The sequence below is a fragment of the Bufo gargarizans genome, chromosome 1, assembly GCF_014858855.1.
Source record: "Bufo gargarizans isolate SCDJY-AF-19 chromosome 1, ASM1485885v1, whole genome shotgun sequence".
NCBI classification, from domain to species: domain Eukaryota; kingdom Metazoa; phylum Chordata; class Amphibia; order Anura; family Bufonidae; genus Bufo; species Bufo gargarizans.
The window spans coordinates 64,619,548-64,641,647 of NC_058080.1; the positions used below are offsets into that span (position 1 = coordinate 64,619,548).

At 43.8% G+C, this 22,100-nt stretch overlaps 1 protein-coding gene across 9 annotated transcripts in view; it reads left to right on the plus strand.

The window, feature by feature from the left end:
• The window catches only part of ABLIM2 (actin binding LIM protein family member 2), a 196,031-nt gene that overhangs the window by 161,612 nt on the left and 12,319 nt on the right, over nucleotides 1–22,100 (plus strand). For all 9 annotated transcript variants that reach the window (XM_044295879.1, XM_044295878.1, XM_044295880.1 and 6 more), the window contains 6 exons: nucleotides 14,312–14,364; nucleotides 15,623–15,761; nucleotides 16,191–16,249; nucleotides 17,772–17,826; nucleotides 19,831–19,838; nucleotides 20,035–20,115. In XM_044295879.1, coding sequence (XP_044151814.1) covers nucleotides 14,312–14,364; nucleotides 15,623–15,761; nucleotides 16,191–16,249; nucleotides 17,772–17,826; nucleotides 19,831–19,838; nucleotides 20,035–20,115 — 395 coding nt within the window. The remainder of the gene's footprint in view (nucleotides 1–14,311; nucleotides 14,365–15,622; nucleotides 15,762–16,190; nucleotides 16,250–17,771; nucleotides 17,827–19,830; nucleotides 19,839–20,034; nucleotides 20,116–22,100) is intronic.

Here is a 22,100-nt window from a genome sequence, read left to right on the forward strand (position 1 = left end):
TCTTCAAAGTAGCCACCTTTTGCTTTGATTACTGCTTTGCACACTCTTGGCATTCTCTTGATGAGCTTCAAGAGGTAGTCACCTGAAATGGTTTTCACTTCACAGGTGTGCCCTGTCAGGTTTAATAAGTGGGATTTCTTGCCTTATAAATGGGGTTGGGACCATCAGTTGCGTTGTGGAGAAGTCAGGTGGATACACAGCTGATAGTCCTACTGAATAGACTGTTAGAATTAGTATTATGGCAAGAAAAAAGCAGCTAAGTAAAGAAAAACGAGTGGCCATCATTACTTTAAGAAATGAAGGTCAGTCAGTCTGAAAAATTGGGAAAACTTTGAAAGTGTCCCCAAGTGCAGTCACAAAAACCATCAAGCGCTACAAAGAAACTGGCTGACATGCGGACCACCCCAGGAAAGGAAGACCAAGAGTCACCTCTGCTGCAGAGGATAAGTTCATCCGAGTCACCAGCCTCAGAAATCGCAGGTTAACAGCAGCTCAGATTAGAGGCCAGGTCAATGCCACACAGAGTTCTAGCAGCAGACACATCTCTAGAACAACTGTTAAGAGGAGACTGTGTGAATCAGGCCTTCATGGTAGAATATCTGCTAGGAAACCACTGCTAAGGACAGGCAACAAGCAGAAGAGACTTGTTTGGGCTAAAGAACAGAAGGAATGGACATTAGACCAGTGGAAATCTGTGCTTTGGTCTGATGAGTCCAAATTTGAGATCTTTGGTTCCAACCACCGTGTCTTTGTGCGACGCAGAAAAGGTGAACGGATGGACTCTACATGCCTGGTTCCCACAGTGAAGCATGGAGGAGGAGGTGTGATGGTGTGGGGGTACTTTGCTGGTGACGTTGTTGGGAATGTATTCAAAATTGAAGGCATACTGAACCAGCATGGCTACCACAGTATCTTGCAGCGGCATGCTATTCCATCCGGTTTGCGTTTAGTTGGACCATTATTTATTTTTCAACAGGACAATGACCCCAAACACACCTCCAGGCTGTGTAAGGGCTATTTGACCATGAAGGAGAGTGATGGGGTGCTGCGCCAGATGACCTGGCCTCCACAGTCACCGGACCTGAACCCAATCAAGATGGTTTGGGGTGAGCTGGACCGCAGAGTGAAGGCAAAAGGGCCAACAAGTGCTAAGCATCTCTGGGAACTCCTTCAAGACTGTTGGAAGACCATTTCAGGTGACTACCTCTTAAAGCTCATCAAGAGAATGCCAAGAGTGTGCAAAGCAGTAATTAAAGCAAAAGGTGGCTACTTTGAAGAACCTAGAATATGACATATTTTCAGTTGTTTCACACTTTTTTGTTATGTATATAATTCCACATGTGTTAATTCATAGTTTTGATGCCTTCAGTGTGAATCTACAATTTTCATAGTCATGAAAATAAAGAAAACTCTTTGAATGAGAAGGTGTGTCCAAACTTTTGGTCTGTACTGTATATTTAAACAAAAACCATAAAATACAGCATTTTTTGCACTGGCCACTATGTCTAATAATAGGCTTCACTTCTTGGCCTGCTCACATCACTTTACTGCGGTTATCTTCTCATTTGTTATTCTAATCCTGCCTGTAATGATATCACCTCTGTGTATAGATAACAACATGCCCAATACACTCTCCCATAGAAGTCAATGAGGTCCCCTTTAGTCCATTGTGTCTATGGCCCATGGAGCTGCCGTAGAGCAGTTTTCTCAATGCTTTCTAAATGCTGTTAAGAACAGCTCAGGCAAGATGGCCGCCCCCGTAATCATGTTCAGGAAATAAAATTCAAAAATCTGTAAATTAGAAAATAAAAACAGATTAGAAAAAAGGCAGATAACTGGCAGATAAAATGTTTGGTGACACGTTTAACATGGGCAGTGTTCTAATGGGTGGATATGCCAGATTATGTGTGGCTCTCTTCAGTCACATTAATAGAAAGGAAGAAGTGAATGGAGGGAGTGAATAGGGAGTAGTCTATACTTTGCCTGGTTCACAGCTGGTGTATAGGACAGATCACTTTCCCTTTCATCAGCTGCAGACAAATGATGAAAGGGAAAGTGAACAACGAGAACAAAATTAAGCAGGTGAGGGCTAGAATAATAAGCTAGACGAGTGACGACCACCGGTGGTGTGGAGAGGAGATGCCATGAGCTGTGAGGGATGAAAGCACTGCTGGAGAGGGTATTGCAGGATATGTGACACAGCTAGGTGCGGATAGATACTCTAAATCAGGCAGTGAGGGGGAGAGGCTTAGACACTGTGTCGATCTGAGACAGACCCCTTTGGTTACGTGACTAAATGAAGTCTTGACATCGTGCACCTGAAATAATGTACATATGGTGCCACCAAAAATAGTGTCTCAAGCACAGCGCCATTTAACAAAGTGGCACCAAAAATAATGGAACCAAAAATGTGCCATACATATAATGCTCCCAAAAATAGTGTCAGACAGATAGTGCCCCCAAAATAGTGCAATACATATAGTGCCCCAAAATTTGTGTCAACCTCATTCTCGCTATCGGTAAACATGTCATCCATTATGCCACAGATTAATCATGCGTCAAAGAAATCCGGCAGGCTGTTCCGGCAAAGAACTGCCTGACAAGACATTAAAGCTTATTATAAGGCAATCCAATTGAGATTCTACTCTGTGTTCTCCATTGACAAAAAGTTAGGATGCCAACTAGCTTCCGCTCTGCTGACCGCCCCTGACTACGCTACGTAGTTTATGTCAGGCGCATACTTTCCTGCCTACAACCTCCCCCCTTCTACATCTCTCTGTTCCATAATTGGCACACACAGAGTTCTCCACTGGCGCTGTGGCACACACCTTCTTTATTCATGCCAACACATCTTATTCCCTATGTGGTAGACCCGACATATGCTGATGATCTGGGAATCTGGGTGGGGCTGGAAGACATTCTAGTGGAAGACCTGTTGCAGGGGAGGAGGATCCCTACGTTATCTGAACTACAAAAAATCCCGAAAGCGAAGAACTGGACCTACTTACAGTACACTACTCCCACTTCAGCAGGTTGAGCTGGCTGTTCTTGCAGGACGTTGTGGCTGATCACGCTCCCACATGGTAGGAAATAGTGATAAGCGGCAGAGGCTATATTCGAATTTGCGATATTTAACAAATATTTGGGCGAATATTCATCATATATTCGCAAATTCAAGATTATTTTCTTGATCACGAAAAATGCGTGCGAAATACAGGCATGGGTCACTTTTGCTACATTTTTAAAGCTGCTAGCAGTTTCCTGAGACTGGAGAAAATGGTTGGCATGGCAGAACATCACAATAGCTTTATATGCAGATAGAGTGCTCCAATATATTCGCGATTGCGTAATTTGCGAATCGTGGTGACAATGCCCTTTAATACTTCCTTTTTGGGATAAAGTCAGTGATGCTATCAATTAGATCTGTTCCTCTTCCATCACTCTCACCCCCACCCTGGTGCTCCTCAACTTACCTGACAACTCCTGTCCCATCTCCAAACATAACTTCTTTTCTCCTTATGGCGGCCATAATACCTCTACACTGGTTAAGCATGGCCACTCCCTCTCTGGGAGAATGCGGGAGAAAAGTGCAGGAAATTTTCAGATTAGAGGAGCTTTCCAGTTGGGAAACGCATACACATGACAAGTTTCACAAACTATGGTCTCTTTGGACCTCCTGGGTCAACACTAGTAATGACCTTCCTAATACAACCTTAGGGCTCATTCACACGACCGTATATTATTTCCATTTCCATTCCTTTTTTTTGCGTTACGTTCCGTATGCGAAACTATTCATTTAAATGGGTCCGCAAAATAATACGGAATGTACTCGGTGAGCATTCCGTTTCCGTATGTCTATATTTCCATTGTCCTATTATTGTCCGCATTACGGACAAGGATAGTACTTTTCTATTAAGGGCCAGCTGTTCCGTTCCGCAAAATACGGAATGCACGCGGACGTCATCCGTTTTTTTTGCGGATCCATTTTTTTCAGATCGCAAAATACATACAGTCGTGTGAACAAGCCCTTAGACGCAGCAGGAGGCCCAACACCACTACCCCTTCCTTCATGAGTCTTCCTACCTTCAAGCGGAATCCCCAGCCTCCCAAATCCCACAGGTTTTATTTTTTGTTGTTATGTTTGTAGGCTGACACACACATCTTTAGGGTCCATTCACATGTCCACATGTCCAAAACACGGACACCGGCCATGTGCGTTCCGCAATGCCTTTTATTGTCTGTGGCTGTGGACAAGAATAGGACATGTTCTATTTTTTTGCGGGGCCGCAGAAAGGAAATGCGGAAGCATCTTTTGTGGCACCATTGAAAGACTTCTATAAAACGTGGGCTGTGAGAGGACGCGGGAGTTTTTATATATTTTATGCCTGTTTTATAGAAGTCTTGTGAGTATAATAAATCCATATATATCTACTGTGACTTACAGTACTTCACTATGGGGAGGAATTTCTGATCTTCGTAGGATTACGATAATAGTGAAGACAGGAACAGAAAAACGAAGCAGATCTATATTTCCCTGATGTGCCTACATTCCGTCTGAGTATACTTGCAAAGATACAGCGGAGATTGTATAAATGGTGCTTCACCATCAGTGCACCTTTTCTGATGTTTCATAGGATGTTTTATATAAGAAGACGTCTGTGAGACTTGATTTCACTGTGCGAGAGGGAGAGTGATAACACCTGTGATAAGTTGTGCTGAAGAAAACGCGCGGCCTCATATATATTGCATTTTACATTGCTATGTGCGACTGCTCCACATTTCCAATTGTACTCTTTTCGATAGATCTTCCCGAATGTCTGTTACGAAGGCATCTACAAAATCTTGAAATAAAAAACAGAATTCAGCTCCGCTCTTCGTGTTTTCTGTTTTATACTCAGCACATATGATGTGACTTTCCATACATCACTAATATTTCACCCACATCCCATCTGTTGTAGCATCTCATTGAAAAAAGCAAAGTTACTCAAGGACATAGAACAAACCATCTGTGTGGATTATATAGCAGTAACCAATTGTCCAAGACCAAGTTGGCTGATCAGGACTAGTGATGAGTGAACTTCATGTTCTTCATGAGTCCTCTCCAGTATAACTTAAACCAGACAGATCCGTTACGAGGCCCATAGACTTCTATTATGACGCAATGCAAAACAGAATGCCTCATAGAATTCCGTTATGGCCCGTGGTAGCGGAATCCATAACAGAATTGCCAGAAAAGTCGAACGACGAACTCGAACTTCAAAACATGAAGTTCGCTTATCACTAATCAGGGCCCCTTCTTCTATTAGCCGGAGTGGAGGGGTAGCCCACAGTAGAGGTGGACATAGACAGTAGAGGTCCCCCATGTAGGAATATCGTGTGGACCCCTTCCTCATCATGGTGCTCTTTACTCCTTCTATGACTCTCTAGTCAATCCTTATTCTTATCAATCAGAATCCATCAGTAGTTTCAAGCCAGGGGGACCTTGATGTCCTTTTTTTATTGTGATATGGGCTTTCTCTTGCCCATGAGGCCCCCTAGTTTTTCAGGAGTATGGGACCATAATTCTTCTTACTCCTTTCCATGACTGTCTAGTCAATCCTTAATCTGATGGAGTAGACTCCATCATTAATTTTGAGCCTAAGGAACCTTGGTGCCCATTTTCATTGTGGTATGGGCCCCTTTTGCCTGCAGGGCCCTGTGTGTACAGCTGCACTGGTTGTACCAATAGTATGTGCACCTTTGGGCCGCACCTCACTGATATCTATAAAGGCCCCTTTCCATAGTCTGACCACTAGGAACACTCCTTCCTGATAATTGCCCTGTGTGTCGTCAAGTGAAAGCATCGTTGATGTGGACACCAAAATCATAATTTCTGGAAAGCAGATCGTTCTGTGTGAACAGTAATCTGCTTCGAAAAGCATGAATTAGTAGCGATCGTCCATTGGCTTACAGCACTGGTGATTTCTGCACGTAAATGCAGCTCTCACCTCCTCTGATGATTAGGCAATTATCAGGAACAAATGCTAATACAGACTCTCACTGCTTATATTCATAACCTATGCCAAGGATAGGATATCAATGTCAAAGTCCTGAAAGCCATGAAGTAGCTGGACTCTACCCTGACGTGCTGTTTTATCACAAGGTTTTGTCTGCACAGTTTTTGCAGATTTATCTGTTGTTGCACAGATTTCAACAAGCATGTGTGTTTGTGGAAAACCATGTCAGCATGCTTTTCAGCTACGCTTCAGACAAACTGAACAGACATCAAGCATGTCTTCAAACCTTTTTGTGCGCATTCATTCTCAATTATTGCCCCATGTAAATATTCCCAGGGATCACACACTTGTTTGTAGGTGACCCCATCTTTTACATGGGCATAAAAATCAGCATTGAAGTATGAACAACTTCCTGTATGATCAACTTCCTGTATGATCAGCTTCCTGTATGATCAACTTCCTGTATGATCAGCTTTCTGTATGATAAACTTCCTGTATGATCAACTTCCTGTATGATCAGCTTTCTGTATGATCAGCTTTCTGTATGATCAACTTCCTGTATGATAAACTTATTGTATGATAAACTTCTTGTATGATCAACTTCCTGTATGATCAACTTCCTGTATGATCAGCTTTAATGAACTTCCTGTATGATCGATCCTGGATCGTTTGGCAACCTAAGGGCCTTATTACACTGCCTGATGTTCAGGCAGGATGAGAGGAGATTAATGTTAAACATGGAGATAGGGACTTCCGATTCCGGCGCGCACATGTAAAGGAGGAGGAAGACGGAGCTCCGGGACCCACGGCCCGAAAACAGATTTGAAGCCGCTCCTAGGGGCTGAGTACTCCGTCTGATAACACCACAGAAGACAAAGGGGCTTTATATGGAGAAATTTCTGCAGAAAAGCGGCTCCTCCAGCGCACATTTGTCACTCCCGCAAAGAGAAGAAAGACAGCCGCGAGGCAACATGGCGGCGGTGATAGAAAAGCCACACAGACTTACGAGGTCTGCCTCGCAACCCCCCCCCCCCCCAGAGGGATGATTAATCGGCAAGCGTTGGAGCTAAAGAGGAGAGGTTAGTCCATCACCAGACCTTACTATCTCTTGCTGGACTATGGCTATTCAAGTAGCCAAGTTGTTAGCACCAGACATAAAATCTAATCTGGAGGCCACAGTCTCCTCAGCGCTCCAACAAATACAGAGGGAGGTATCCCAACAATCCATCCAGATCAATGAGCTGGAGCAGAGAGTAAATCTGGTGGAGCAGGAATTAGAAAGGGCCCAAACCCAAATACGAGAGGTCCTTAGTAACAACCAAGCCCTCAAAGACAAAGTGGAGGATCTGGAGAATCGCTGCAGAAAGAGCAATCTGAGAATAGTGGGCCTGCCGGAGCTAATATCATCAAGCCAACTGGTACAAATTTGCGCGGTGGAAATACCACAAGCCCTAGGGCTACAAGGAACTTTTACAGTTGAGAGGGCGCACAGGCTTGGGCCAGCAAGGGCCCCAGATTCGGAGCTGGGAAAATCCAGACCAAGACCCATCATTGTGAAGTATTTAAATTATGCAGCAAAGGAGGCAATACTTACCAAATACAGACGAAACTTATAGCCGCTGCCGGTATGTGATCACAAACTACTGATTTTCAGCGATTATTCAGCTGAGGTAGCAAAGCGCAGGAGAGCCTTTTCACACGTTTGCTCCACATTGGTAAATATAGCCGGCGATTTTGAGAGTATTTTGACCAGATGGCTGCACAGAGACTTTTTCCTCCCCTAAAGAAGCTATGGAGGCTCTGGACATGGAAAATGATCTACCACCATACCAAGCCATCCTAGCGCAAAGAGGTGGATTCTCAGGCAAAGGGAGCCGCGAGAAAACAACGGTGAGATGTGGCTCCCAGAGGTCGCCAACTACCTTTGGGACTATGGAAGACTTGCAAGAGTAAAGTACTGAATAAGAGAAGAGACAGAAAAACATCTGACAGGACTAAAGCGAATAGAAGCCTGAATACCCGAAGGGACATGTGAGATACAGAGGAGACTGTGATAATTTCTCAAATCATATTCGTACAATGTCCTAATTGTGATATAATTAGGGGGGAAGCGTAATCTAAGAAATCAAGAGGGAAAAATGGGAGAAGATAATGATGCTCTAAGGGAAGATTGACAGATAAGATCTTACACAGGGCTGTGGAGAAACGGAGTAGAGTTAGAAAGAAGAAAGGAAAGTGGGGCATTCTGGGCAGGCTGGTAACAACGACTGCTCCCAGAATTGTGCGAAAGAAGAGGAGTCACAACAGTTTATATAATTGTTGGGAAAGGTTTGGGGTCTTGAGTTCATGTGGGGGCCCCACCCCCACATGAACTCAAGACCCCAAACCTTTCCCAACAATGATATAAACTGTTGGGGGGGAGGAAAGAGGGGGTTATGTTATTGCTCCAAGCTGGTAGTGTCATACCAGAAGGGGACCCAGGGAAGGAGTCTTTCTTGTTGGGATGCGTCTCCTGCAACAATTTATTTAACAGGGTTAACATGAAGGTTATCACCTGGAATATAAAGGGTTTGTGCTCCCAGCACAAACGAACGATGGTATTAAGACATCTTAAAAAGATTGAGAGCTGATATGGCCCTGTTGCATTTAGAGGAACAAGATTTCCGGAGACTTCAGAAAATGTGGGTGGGACAGGTAATGGGCTCCCCCTCAAGGGAAAGGAAGGCAGGTGTGATGGTTCTTTTACATAAAAATTTGAAATATAATGTGAAATTAGTGAAACCAGACGATGAAGGTTGACTTTTGAAAGTGGAGCTGGAATCAACAGAAGGATCGTGTCATGGAACCATGAACCAGACGTACAACAAGAGATGAGTGGAAATAAGAAGACTTTATTGAAAATAAAGCTGTAAGGCAAAAGTCCAAACGGATGGCTAAACCGAAGCAGGGTCTTGCGAAACCAGAGATCAGGAACCAGAAGGGTAGTCAGACGAAGCCAGGATCAGGAATCAGCAGGGTAGTCAGACGAAGCCAGGATCAGGAACCAGAAGCAGCAGCAGTCTTAGAAGCATGTGAGCACAGGAGGACCAAGCAGGGAACTGAAGCCACAGACCTCCTATATATATGAGCTAGGCATCCAGCTCCTCCCAGTGGGAAGGAGGAGCCGCAGGGTGGGAGGCTACAAGAAACCCAGAAACCAAGATGGCCGCCAGCACATGTCAAACGAAGGAGAACAGCAAGGAGGTAAGACCATGACAGTACCTCCCCCTCAAGGGCCCCTCCTCCGCGGAGTAAGGAACGGTTTCTGAGGGAAGCGTGCGTGGAAGGCTCGGAGCAAGGCAGGAGCATGGACATCTGCGGAGGGAACCCAGGAACGCTCCTCTGGACCATAACCACGCCAATGGACCAAAAACTGCACCCGGCCGCGGACCAGGCGTGAGTCCAGGATATTGCTCACCTCATACTCCTCACGATTGCCCACTTGGACCGGACGAGGCCGAGGAATCGAGGAAGTGAAACGATTACACACCAGTGGCTTCAACAGGGAGACATGAAACACGTTGGAGATCCGCATGCCAGGAGGAAGCGCAAGGGCATAGGCTACCGGGTTTACCCTGCGAAGCACTCGGAAGGGACAAACAAAGCGAGGCGCCAGCTTGGGAGTGGGCACTCAAAGGTTGAGGTTGCGGGTGGACAACCATACGCGGTCTCCGACCTGGTAGGAAGGAGCGGGCGCTCGTCTGCGATCAGCCTGGAGTCTCTGGCGCTGCGCAGAGACCTCAAGGGACCTCTGGATCTGTACCCAAGAAGCACGTAGGACGGAAAGGTGATCCTCCACAGCCGGAATATCCTGGGAAGAGAATACCTCCGGTAACACGGCAGGTTGGAACCCATAATTGGCCATGAAGGGAGACGTCCCAGAGGAAGAGTTCACCGCCGTGTTCCTGGCAAACTCAGCCCAAGGCAGGAGGTCAACCCAATTGTCTTGGTGATCGGAGACATAGCAACGAAGGAATTGCTCCAAGGCCTGATTGGATCGTTCTGCGGCCCCATTGGACTGAGGGTGGTAGGCCGATGAGAAAGAGAGATGAATCCCCAACTGGGAGCAAAAGGCGCGCCAGAACCTGGACACAAACTGACTCCCCCGATCCGACACAATCTCCTTGGGCAAACCGTGCAACCGGAAGACCTCCCTGGCAAAAATCGAGGCCAACTCTTGTGCAGAGGGTAACTTCTTGAGAGGTACACAGTGGCACATTTTGGAAAACCGATCCACTATCATGAGAATGACCGTATGGCCTCGGGATGCAGGGAGGTCCACAATGAAATCCATCCCCAGGTGTGACCATGGACGCTCCCCGGTGGCTATGGGTTGCAAAAGGCCCAACGGAAGGTGCCGAGGGGACTTACTCTGGGCACAAACGGAGCATGCCGCTACATATGCGGCGATGTCGGAACGTAGAGAAGGCCACCAGAACAGACGTGAAACAGCCCAGGACAGCTGATTCTTTCCAGGATGCCCCGCGGCCTTGGAGTTATGGTAGGTTCGCAACAACCGGAGCGGCAGTAGGAGCGGTCCCAGGAGCGACAACCGACCCATCGGCAACGGAAGCTAAATGAGCCGTGCGTTCAAGCAGGGTTTGCAACGCCACAGCGAACCGACCCAACAGGTGATCCTGCTGATCAAGTCTGGCAACCAGCGTAGGTAGCGAGGATGGCCCTGTACCGTCAGAATTCATGGCTTGGTCCTAATGTCATGGAACCATGAACCAGACGTACAACAAGAGATGAGTGGAAATAAGAAGACTTTATTGAAAATAAAGCTGTAAGGCAAAAGTCCAAACGGATGGCTAAACCGAAGCAGGGTCTTGCGAAACCAGAGATCAGGAACCAGAAGGGTAGTCAGATGAAGCCAGGATCAGGAACCAACAGGGTAGTCAGACGAAGCCAGGATCAGGAATTAGCAGGGTAGTCAGACGAAGCCAGGATCAGGAACCAGAAGCAGCAGCAGTCTTAGAAGCATGTGAGCACAGGAGGACCAAGCAGGGAACTGAAGCCACAGACCTCCTATATATATGAGCTAGGCATCCAGCTCCTCCCAGTGGGAAGGAGGAGCCGCAGGGTGGGAGGCTACAAGAAACCCAGAAACCAAGATGGCCGCCAGCACATGTCAAACGAAGGAGAACAGCAAGGAGGTAAGACCATGACAGATCGATAACAATCTATAACATATATTCGCCCAATACGTCCCAAAATGTTTTTTTTATCAAAAGCTAGAATCCATTATACTACAGGAAGAAACATCAAAAATTTTAGTGGCAGGAGACTTTAATAGAGTGCATAACGATTTGGAAGATAGGCGTCAACATGTAATAAGAACCCCGCAGACCCCTAATGGCAACCACACTTTATCCCCTTTAATATTGACAATGAGCTTAGTGGATATATGGAGACAGTTAACTAAAGGGCCAGATATGTCAAACAGGCCCACTAAATCCCAAAAATTAGCAAAATGTACTGATCCCATAGGACAGAGGGATAAAACTTAACATTTATTTTAGGTCGAACTAAAATTAAAGACAACAGAGGAGGAGCCTCTAGACAAAACAAATATAACAAAACAGCCCAGCAGGCAAACTAATACATACAAAAGCAGTGTGACCAAAGATTTGAAAAGAAGCAGGAACGCTCTCACCCGGTTTGTTGTTCAGGATGTCTCGTAGAGAAGACTGGGGGTGAAGAACGGTCCTTGGATGCTTCTCGTTCACACGCGAATAATAGATGAGCCCCTTTTAGGATGGTTGGAGGCAAGGTGGTTAGCCCTAGGCAACCCTAAGAGGGGGGGCAGGGGCTATTATGCCCTACCTATCTATACGGGGACTTACCCCGCAAGGAGCGTCCCCGTCCGGATGCCTGTCCCTGTGGGGACAGAAACCCTAGTAGTCCCTAATAGATGCTCCCAAATGTATTAGTTTGCCTGCTGGGCTGTTTTGTTATATTTGTTTTGTCTAGAGGCTCCTCCTCTGTTGTCTTTAATTTTAGTTCGACCTAAAATAAATGTTAAGTTTTATCCCTCTGTCCTATGGGATCAGTACATTTTGATATATGGAGACACCATCACCCAATAGAGAGAGAATATACTCATTATTCTAACGCGCAACATTCCTGGTCCAGGTTAGACTATCTGTTAATATCTACTGATTTGGTATTGAGAGCCCAGAAAACAGACATAGCGGACTTGGTCATTTCTGAAATATTTCAGATAATATTTCGAAGGGCACAGATTACATATGGAGGCTGCCGAGTCATCTAACAACAGATGTGGATTTCACAGATAAGCTTAGGGGATGGTGGTGGGAATATTCCCAAGATAATGAAGCTCATGCACAAAACCCTCAACTATTTTGGGAAACAGCGAAAGTGGTCTTGAGGGGACGCATTATAGCTTACACGATAGAAAAAAAAAATGAAATAAGTAAACAGTATGACACTGCCGTAAAGACTGTACGAGAAACCTATACAAATTATCTAAATGACCCAACAGAGACACATAAAGTGCGATGGGTACCAGCTAAACATACTTATGACTATTATCAGGAGGGCAAAGCTAAATGGTTCGCAGATCACAAGCAGGCTGAACTATTTAAATATGGAAATAAAGCGGGGATGATGCTAGCTAACTTATCGCGACCCTATTCAAGACAAGTACAAATGTATCCCCTGAAAGATGAAACAGGAACTTAGCTGAATCACCCGAAAAAGTAGTAGATATATTGGGAAAATACATTGCGTCCTTATATGCACAGGACTCCTATGATCTTTTGCAAATGGTTACTCTCCCACGACTGTCAGAAGACTCTTTAAATTCCCTAAATGCAGAAATTTCAGAAGTTGAGTTCAAATTCACATTGGAAACCCTCCAAAATGGGAAAGCTCCAGGCCCTGACGGGTATCCTGCGAAGTTTTATAAGGCCTTGGGGGAAGAGGCTGCACCTACACTCACTTCGCTTTTCAACTCTATTCTACTAGGGGGGAGGCTGCCACCCTCGGGTAATATGGCTTATATAAAGATTCTCCCTAAACAAGGGAAGGATTTAACCCGTCGTTTAGGCCAATTTCTCTCATTAACCAAGATATAAAACTGATGTCCAAGATATTGGCCAATAGACTTGCCGCTTTCCTACCAGAACTGATAGGCAGCCATCAAGTAGGCTTTCTAAAAGGACGCTCAGCTTTAGAATTGTGATACAAAATTTGGAACAAAGGATATTTAAGAACTGTATGTAAATCTTACAAAACTTCACGGTTTATTGATATCGTTAACGTAACATGGAACTGTAATATACTCTTTCTTTTCTTGAATATTCTAATAAAGAGAGATTTTAAAAAAACTTGGAGATAGGTGCTCATTTGCAGTGGCATATTCAAAGTATAAGGAGAAGGGAAGATCACTACCGCAATCCTCCTTCCCTCATTCATTTCTGTTGATTATCAGCAGCTGATTAGACAGGGAGATGTGCTGCTGATAATCAAGTACTTTATCTAAGGCTACTTTCACACTAGCGTTGTTTAAATCCGGCGTTCAATTCCGACACTGGAACTGCCCGCCGGATCCGGAAAAACGTGTGAAAACGGATTACATTTGAATCCTGATCAGGATTTTGATCACAATGAAAAAATGCATTTGAAAAAACGGATCCGCCATTTATGGACTTTAACTTTTTTTCACATTTTTCGGGTTTAACATGCAAAAGCTGGATCCGGTTTCACTGAACATGCGGTGCCGGATCCGGCGTTAATGCAAGTCAATGGGAAAAAGACCGGATCCGGCGTTCAGTCAAAGTGTTCAGGATTTTTGGCCGGAGGTAAAAATACAACATGCTACGGTTTTCTGAAAATCCTGATCAGTCAAAAAGACTGAACTGAAGACATCCTGATGCATCCTGAACGGATTACTCTCCATTCAGAATGCATGGGGATAAAACCGATCAGTTCTGTTTCCGGATTTGAGCCCCTAGGACGGGACTCAGCGCCGGAAAAGAAAAACGCTAGTGTGAAAGTACCCTTATATCCTGATAAAAGAAGCAATCACCCAACAAATGAGCATTTGGTCATTTATTGGTTGATCAGCAACACGATTAGGACACCTATCAGTAATTAGTGTTCCTATGAATACGTTTCTGGAAATTGGCTAATTGTAATAAAGGCTTAACACTTGAAGTTCCTGGGTAGGAGTCGGCTCAGAGCCCCAGAGCTCAAGCAGTTCAATTTTATTGTTCACTTATTGTCCTTTTTATTTATTTTTTTCGTTTCAGCTTCAAGGAGATCTGTGGGGGAAGAACTCAACATAGATCCCGACAGCAGGAAGGTAAAATTGTAAAGTTTTACCAGTTTTCAGGTATAATTGGGCAAGGGTTGTGTCCTGGCTACTAATTTAACCTAGAGGCCTACGTTTCTGTTTTCTGTCAAAGCAATCAGTGTTTTTGTGTTAAATATGGTGGATTTTTGCAAAAAGAGGTTTTTAAGCTTCCACTGGTTATGAATAGTCATGAGCGACGATATCAAAAATTTTATTCGGCTTCTTCACAAAGTGCATTTCTTTGTAAATAGGGGTTGCAATGACAGAGAACGGCGATTGCGCCACCCCCACCCCCCCTTCATTGAACCCCTCAGATGCCCTGTTCATCATGGATGGCGGCATCTGAGATGAAGATTGAGGGCTTTCAGGGGTTAATCCGGTAAAAAATAAATAAATAAAAATACTCACCTTATCCATTCGATTGTGAAGAGTCTGCCACAGCCATATTGATTGAAGATCCCACTCGAAATCTCACGCGGTGACGTCATGACATCATGTCGGTGGTGTGGTGATGTCATACATCAAGGCGCATGGGATTTCACGCGGGATCTTCAATCAAGATGGTGGAGGTGGCCCCTTCACATGCAAATGGATGAGGTGAGTATGATTTTTTTCCTCCCCCAATTTATTCGCTACCACAAAGCACAAGGAAATTCGGCTTTGCGACAAATTGAATTTTCCCAGAAATTCTGATCGAAGTCAGATGCTCCCATTCGCTCAACCTTGGTTATGAACTTTAGTCTTTAGACTTTAGTCTTAAAAACCTCGGAGAGACAAAAAAACTAGCCCTAATAATAATAATAATATTAATAATAAAATGTATTTATATAGCGCCACCATATTCTGCAGCGCTTTGAGCCCTAAGCCTATAGGCCCCCCAGTTCTAATGGTTATTACAGTATTGTTATGAGATATCTGTGCCACATATTCTGTAAAACTATACCTGGGGCTGCATGATGATCTTGTCCGCGACACTCTTCTTATGACCAAAGATCACTGTTTAACCATTGAACTGAATGGGGTTCAAGGACCAACAAGGATCAGGCTGTTGGTTTTCAGTCTACCCGATCCTTTGGTTCTCAGGACAGATAAGCCACCGCCAGATGTACAGTAGCTTACTTCCCTTTCCCCGGCCAAGGCAAGCTTGCATGTGTATAACGGGATCAGGAGGGCTCGCTTTCAGAAACGTTTGGCCAGCTTTACATTTATGTCTAGGTGCAATGTTTTCAATTCTGCTCCTTCTAATTGACATGGATTGTCCCCTTAGATTAAATCAAGCTGGTTAAATCTCAAGGCAGACATAGATGGCCAGAGTAACTCGCCAGAAGCAGACACACGATCGCTTTGCCTAGGTTCTGCAACCTACAGAGATTCCTCCCGGAGGAACCCAGGGGAGTCCTACTCTCGTAAGTTGCTTTGTGTTCTTCTAAGGAGACTAACGCAGCCTGGTGTAGTTAAATCGGATTACCATTTACAAACATGAGTGATGAATGGTACCTATACATGCATGAATTTTTGTTCTAGTGGAGAAAATTCAGATTAACACAAGGCAGACATACAGATCTAATGGATTCATGCACCACGATAATGTTATTTTTTCATATAAACAGTTTGCTTGCAATACCATGCCTAACCACATGGTGCGCTGTTATGAGAAAGTACGTACATATGCAACACAAAGCACGTTAATTCAAGCATTGTAGCACAGTGCTCTAAATATATAGACGGGGCTGGATTAAAGCACATAGAATATGTAAGATGGCATCTTGACTACCTCTGAGTTCTCTTATGCATCAGTTTAGGATATAACCTATTCCTTGTGTTTTGGTCTATAGGGTTACCTTACTCCAAGTCTGCATCCCTACCTGGATATGGTAAAAACGGACTAAATCGAGTAAGTGCGCAATACTATTTCTGTTCTTTTTCTGTTGTGTTCACAGTTATGCCAGGTTATCTAGTTACATGATTTCACAAAAATCCTTCCTTTTCTGATGGACCATGACTGTATATTATTTCTCAGTGTAGCTGAAAGGTAGATCATTTTCATAGGAATCTGTCATCCCTGAGTTGCTATTCTAAAGCTCAGTAGGATCTGAAGATACAGATGTAGCAGATTTCAGTTTGTCAATGAAACATGAGATGACTCACTGACTTCTAAAGGAGAGTGTTGTGAGCCTGTTCTGTGATATGTTCAAAGGTCATTGTGCAGGGAGGGGAAGGAGCTGTGACATTTCCTATTTTGAATAGTTGATCCTGGGTTATCTATCTATCTAATCTATCTATCATCTTTATCCCTCATCTTATATCTATCTATCTGTCTATCTACGTGCTATCATTGTAAACCTGCCTGTGATGATAATGAGATGACTGCTGAGAAGTGATTTCTACAGAATAGGAAGTCTCAGCATATGTTTAGGCTTATTGGCCAATGTGAAAACTGCAGGATTTTATGTGTTATTTTATATAGCTAGTGATATCTAAAATTAAAACTAACATCCCCTAAAATTCTTTAAAATTATGTTTAAAGGGAACCTGTCATGTGGATATTTGATTATAATCTAACTAATTATATACAATCATTAACTACTAAAAATATGTATTCACTTACCGGTCTGACAGATGGTTACCTCATAATATACACACAAAGATGCTGCATGCTAATGAGCTGATTTGAGTCCAGCGTGATGTCAGTGAATCCAGCGTTTATTTAATTCATAGCTATAGCCACTCCCCTGCCCACCTGCTTTGATTCATATGGAAAATAACAGTCAATCAGCAGCAGGTGGGCGGGGAGAGTCAGGCGCTCATGAATATTCAGGACTCAGCATTATCAGCTAAAGCATTTACAAGATGTTGGCAGATTGACTGGGTCAATTAAAGAAAGTGACCCAGCATTTTGCTAAGAGAATCAGTCACTTATTTATGTTGCCCTTAGTTAGGACACCATAAAACTGGTGACAGGTTTCCTTTAACATATGCACATGATTTTAAACAATAGGACATTTTCTGATGACACATTCCCTTTAAATTAAAAGGTGCCTCTTTGATAGCATGTTAATTAGATATGCCAGCAACGACTGATTGGTGAGGTCTGACTCCTGCAACCCTCACCATTATCAGCATGAAGTGGCCATGGTTTTCCTGACAAAGCGCTGGGTTCCGACTGCTGAAGCAGATCATTTATCAATACAATACGATACATTTATGTAAGAAAATGCACAATACAGTGTACAATTCATAGCACAGCGGCACAAATGTACAGTACAAAGCAGAGGAATTAGTAAAACGAAGCATTGCCTTCAGCAGTCATGGTACATTTCTTCAGCCTGTCCCCTGGATATTCAGTTTGATGTTAGGCATCTGTTAGAAATGAACGACAAGAACCTTGTTTCAGTTTTACCAATTCTATTCTCCAGGCTGCAAACTTTGGTCAGAACAATTTGGATGATGATTCCAGCTGGGGCATGAAAGGTACAGGTTCACCCAATTCATGGTATTATTATTGTCTATATGTGACTGTACTTTATGGGGGATTAACAAGCCCTGCACTCCAGAATTCTGGCTTCAAAAAGTCACTTACTGGACGCTGTGATCTGGATGCTGGTAAACATCTTGGTCATGGCGTCAATGAACAGGCTAAATAGGTGCAGAGTGGTAATTTAGAACAAGTGCTCATATTTTCTCTACTTTTCTGGAATAGAAAGACACCCCCTCCCCCCATACGATCTTGGATTAATGGGGGATGAGGGGTTGATAACATGCAAAGAAGTCCATGTTACCCCTCCCCTTGGGTCTTGTATAGCTACACAGGGACAGGAGGATCTGTGCCTCTTCTCCAGCTAGGGGGGGAAGGGTACTTCAACTTGTTCTATCTCAGGCTGTATAGCAGGTATTATCTCCAGGTCGGGAGTGAGATCTGCAGGTAACTCCCAACCTGGTTTCTAAAAGTTCTATCTCCACTCTACCACCACAATACTGGTCTTGTTTTGAAGCTTCCTAGCTTAAAACCAAGACCCGGCTTGTATCTATAGCTGCTATACAGCCTGAAATAGAGCCATTAGTAGCAAGGAGGTATCTCATACCTTTTTGGCTACTGAAGGGAAAATTACCGGCTCACAACAAACAGTGGCTCCTGTTGCACGATGTAGCCAGGCAAAGGGGAGCATCGGAGCAAGGAAATACTCTGATGCTCCTCTCATACATACTATGTCAATACAGAAGAGGTGATATCCGAGTTCAGCCCTGAACCCGGACAACTTTTTTTAATGTCACCAGTACAAGTTTAATGCCGCCACTTGACTCCAGGTGAGAATATTGGCTAGACTGGGGGTTTAACAGCCTGAAGGCAACCCTATTTAGGGGCCTAAATCCTCCTCAAAGGTTCAACCTTATAACAGTATCTGAAACTATCATTTCCTCTTTACTTTTGTAATGTCTTTTCATAAACATAGAGTTCAACATGTGATCATAGCATAAGCCTTTTCTTCATCATACCTGCCCCAAACACAGAAATCATAGTTCCTCCTGGCAAAACAAAGAAAACCCTACCATCCTTATCTCTGAGAGCCTTATTGTGTAGTACAAAAAAGCTCCAAATCCACTGCTTTGCATCACAAGGTCATAGAATTCAATGACAAAATATTGGCTGACTGCTGCCACCACTAGGGGGAGCTAACTGCATATAGACTTATGCAGCTAATATTGAACTCAAAGGGACTTCTAAAAATCTTAAGGCAGTGAGCTCCCCTAGTTGCAGGAATAAGCTTGGATTCTTTGGGTTATACCAGGTTCCTGGTAAGCTGTCCAACATTGCTTATAGGGACTGCAGTAGAAGTTGTCATGGAGGATGGAGAAATGAGTAGTACTCACAATAGCGGTCCTCACTCCGGGCTGCTCATTGAAGGGAGGGGCCCACCCTTTCTTCACCTTGGGGCACCTCCTGGTTTCGGGTCTCCTGCCTGGTAATAGGTGGGGTGCCCTTGGTGTCAGTGGGCTGTGCAGATGGTGGTGCCACACAATAATGAGCCTGGTTTTTGGTGAAACAAGTCAGCGTTACTAAAGCAACTTGGCAGTTGGTACATACATGCACTAACAAGGGTAGGCACAGTCTTTACCATATAGGAGATAGACAGCCTAGTTGTCCTCTCCTAGTACCCATTTAAACTACGCAATCGTTTCAATTCGGCCAGAGAGGTTCAAATTCTCTGTCTATATATATATATTCTTTCTTTCAATCTGTAATTCTACAATACCATCTGTGTGGTGTAGTCCTTTAATGGATGGCTAATCTGTCTCTATATTATGGTAAGGGGCCTGAAACTTCTAACCCCAACCAAAATGCAGTGAAGTCCACAACCAATATACATGTGTATCCAAAGACAGTTGAATATTATGGGGAAGCAGGGAGCTATTATAAGTAACATCATAGATTGGAGTGTACAACCCCATTAATTGTCATGTGTTTTCTCCCCACAGAGTACAAGGTAAGAGGCGTGAGCCCAGAGCAGTTAGACAGCACCCATTCACCTCTCCCGTACAAGGTTACACTGTCTGTGCTTTTCTTATGACCTTACCATTCTATGTGACATTATGGATTCAAGTATGTAAAGTCTACGTTTTTTATCACCTGAAGGCACGGGGACATATGTCTGAGCTCTCTGCTCTGTTTCTCCATCCTAGATCTATCCCTATGAAATGCTGATTGTAACAAACCAATTGAGGGTGAAGCTCCCTAAAGAAGTGGACCGGACCAGACTGGAGGTAAAGCGGCTCTGTGTGTTCATCATTGACCCTTTAACGAGGAGCTGTCCCCTCTCCTGACATGTCTGCTTTAGCAACTACTTGCATCCCCCATGTAATATTAATTCTGGAGCATCTATTCTTATGGCTGTGTTGTGCCATTCCTTTATTATTCCTACTAGAAGTTATGAATTAAAATGAATTGCTAGCAGTTTGTAAAGTGAGTTTTCCGTCCAGAAGCGATGCCTGGACTGAATCCTGACCATTCATTTCAGTGGATCTGTACACATGAACGTCGTATGTCACGCATCATCTCTGCGTTCAGGAAAAATGGCAGCTGTTCTGTATTTTTCAGGCAGCCCTGGCTTCATAGAAGTGAATGAGGCTTGTGTGAAAAATGGAAGACATCCGGATGCAATGTGTTTTTCACTGACGGTTGCTAGAAGATGTACAGACGTGGACAAAATTGTTGGTACCCTTTGGTCAATGAAAGAAAAAGTCACAATGGTCACAGAAATAACTTTAATCTGACAAAAGTAATAATAAATTAAAATTCTATAAATGTTAACCAATGAAAGTCAGACATTGTTTTTCAACCATGCTTCAACAGAATTATGTAAAAAAATAAACTCATGAAACAGGCATGGACAAAAATGATGGTACCCCTAGAAAACACAGAACATAATGTGACCAAAGGGACATGTTAATTCAAGGTGTGTCCACTAATTAGCATCACAGGTGTCTACAACCTTGTAATCAGCCATTGGGCCTATATATATGGCTCCAGGTAATCACTGTGTTGTTTGGTGATATGGTGTGTACCACACTCGACATGGACCAGAGGAAGCAAAGGAAAGAGCTGTCTCAAGAGATCAGAAAGAAAATTATAGACAAGCATGTTAAAGGTAAAGGCTATAAGACCATCTCCAAGCAACTAGATGTTCCTGTGAGTACAGTTGCACATATTATTCATAAGTTTAAGATCCATGGGACTGTAGCCAACCTCCCTGGACGTGGCCGCAGGAGGAAAATTGATGACAAATCTAAGAGACGGATAATCCGAATGGTAACAAAAGAGCCTAGAAAGACTTCTAAAGAGATTCAAGGTGAACTTCATGCTCAAGGAACATCAGTGTCAGATCGCACCATCCGTCGTTGTTTGAGCCAAAGTGGACTACATGGGAGACGACCAAGGAGGACACCATTGTTGAAAACGAATCATAAAAAAGCAAGACTGGAATATGCCAAACTACATGTTGACAAGCCACAAAGCTTCTGGGAGAATGTCCTGTGGACAGATGAGACAAAAATCGAAGTTTTTGCCAAGGCACATCAGCTGTATGTTCACAGACGAAAAAATGAAGAATATCAAGAAAAGAACACTGTCCCTACTGTGAAACATGGAGGAGGCTCTGTTATGTTCTGGGGCTGCTTTGCTGCGTCTGGCACAGGGTGTCTTGAATCTGTGCAGGGTACAATGAAATCTCAAGACTATCAAGGAATTCTAGAGAGAAATGTACTAGCCAGTGTCAGAAAGCTTGGTCTCAGTCGCAGGTCATGGGTCTTGCAACAGGACAATGACCCAAAACACACCGCTAAAAACACCCAAGAATGGCTAAGAGGAAAAAATTGGACTATTCTAAAGTGGCCTTCTATGAGCCCTGACCTCAATCCTATTGAGCATCTTTGGAAGGAGCTGAAACATGCAGTCTGGAAAAGGCACCCTTCAAACCGGACACAACTGGAGCAGTTTGCTCATGAGGAGTGGGCCAAAATACCTGCTGAGAGGTGCAGATGTCTCATTGACAGTTACAGGAAGCGTTTGATTGCAGTGATTGCCTCAAAAGGTTGCGCAACAAAATATTAAGTTAGGGGTACCATCATTTTTGTCCATGCCTGTTTCATGAGTTTATTTTTTTACATAATTCTGTTGAAGCATGGTTGAAAAACAATGTCTGACTTTCATTGGTTAACATTTATAGAATTTTAATTTATTATTACTTTTG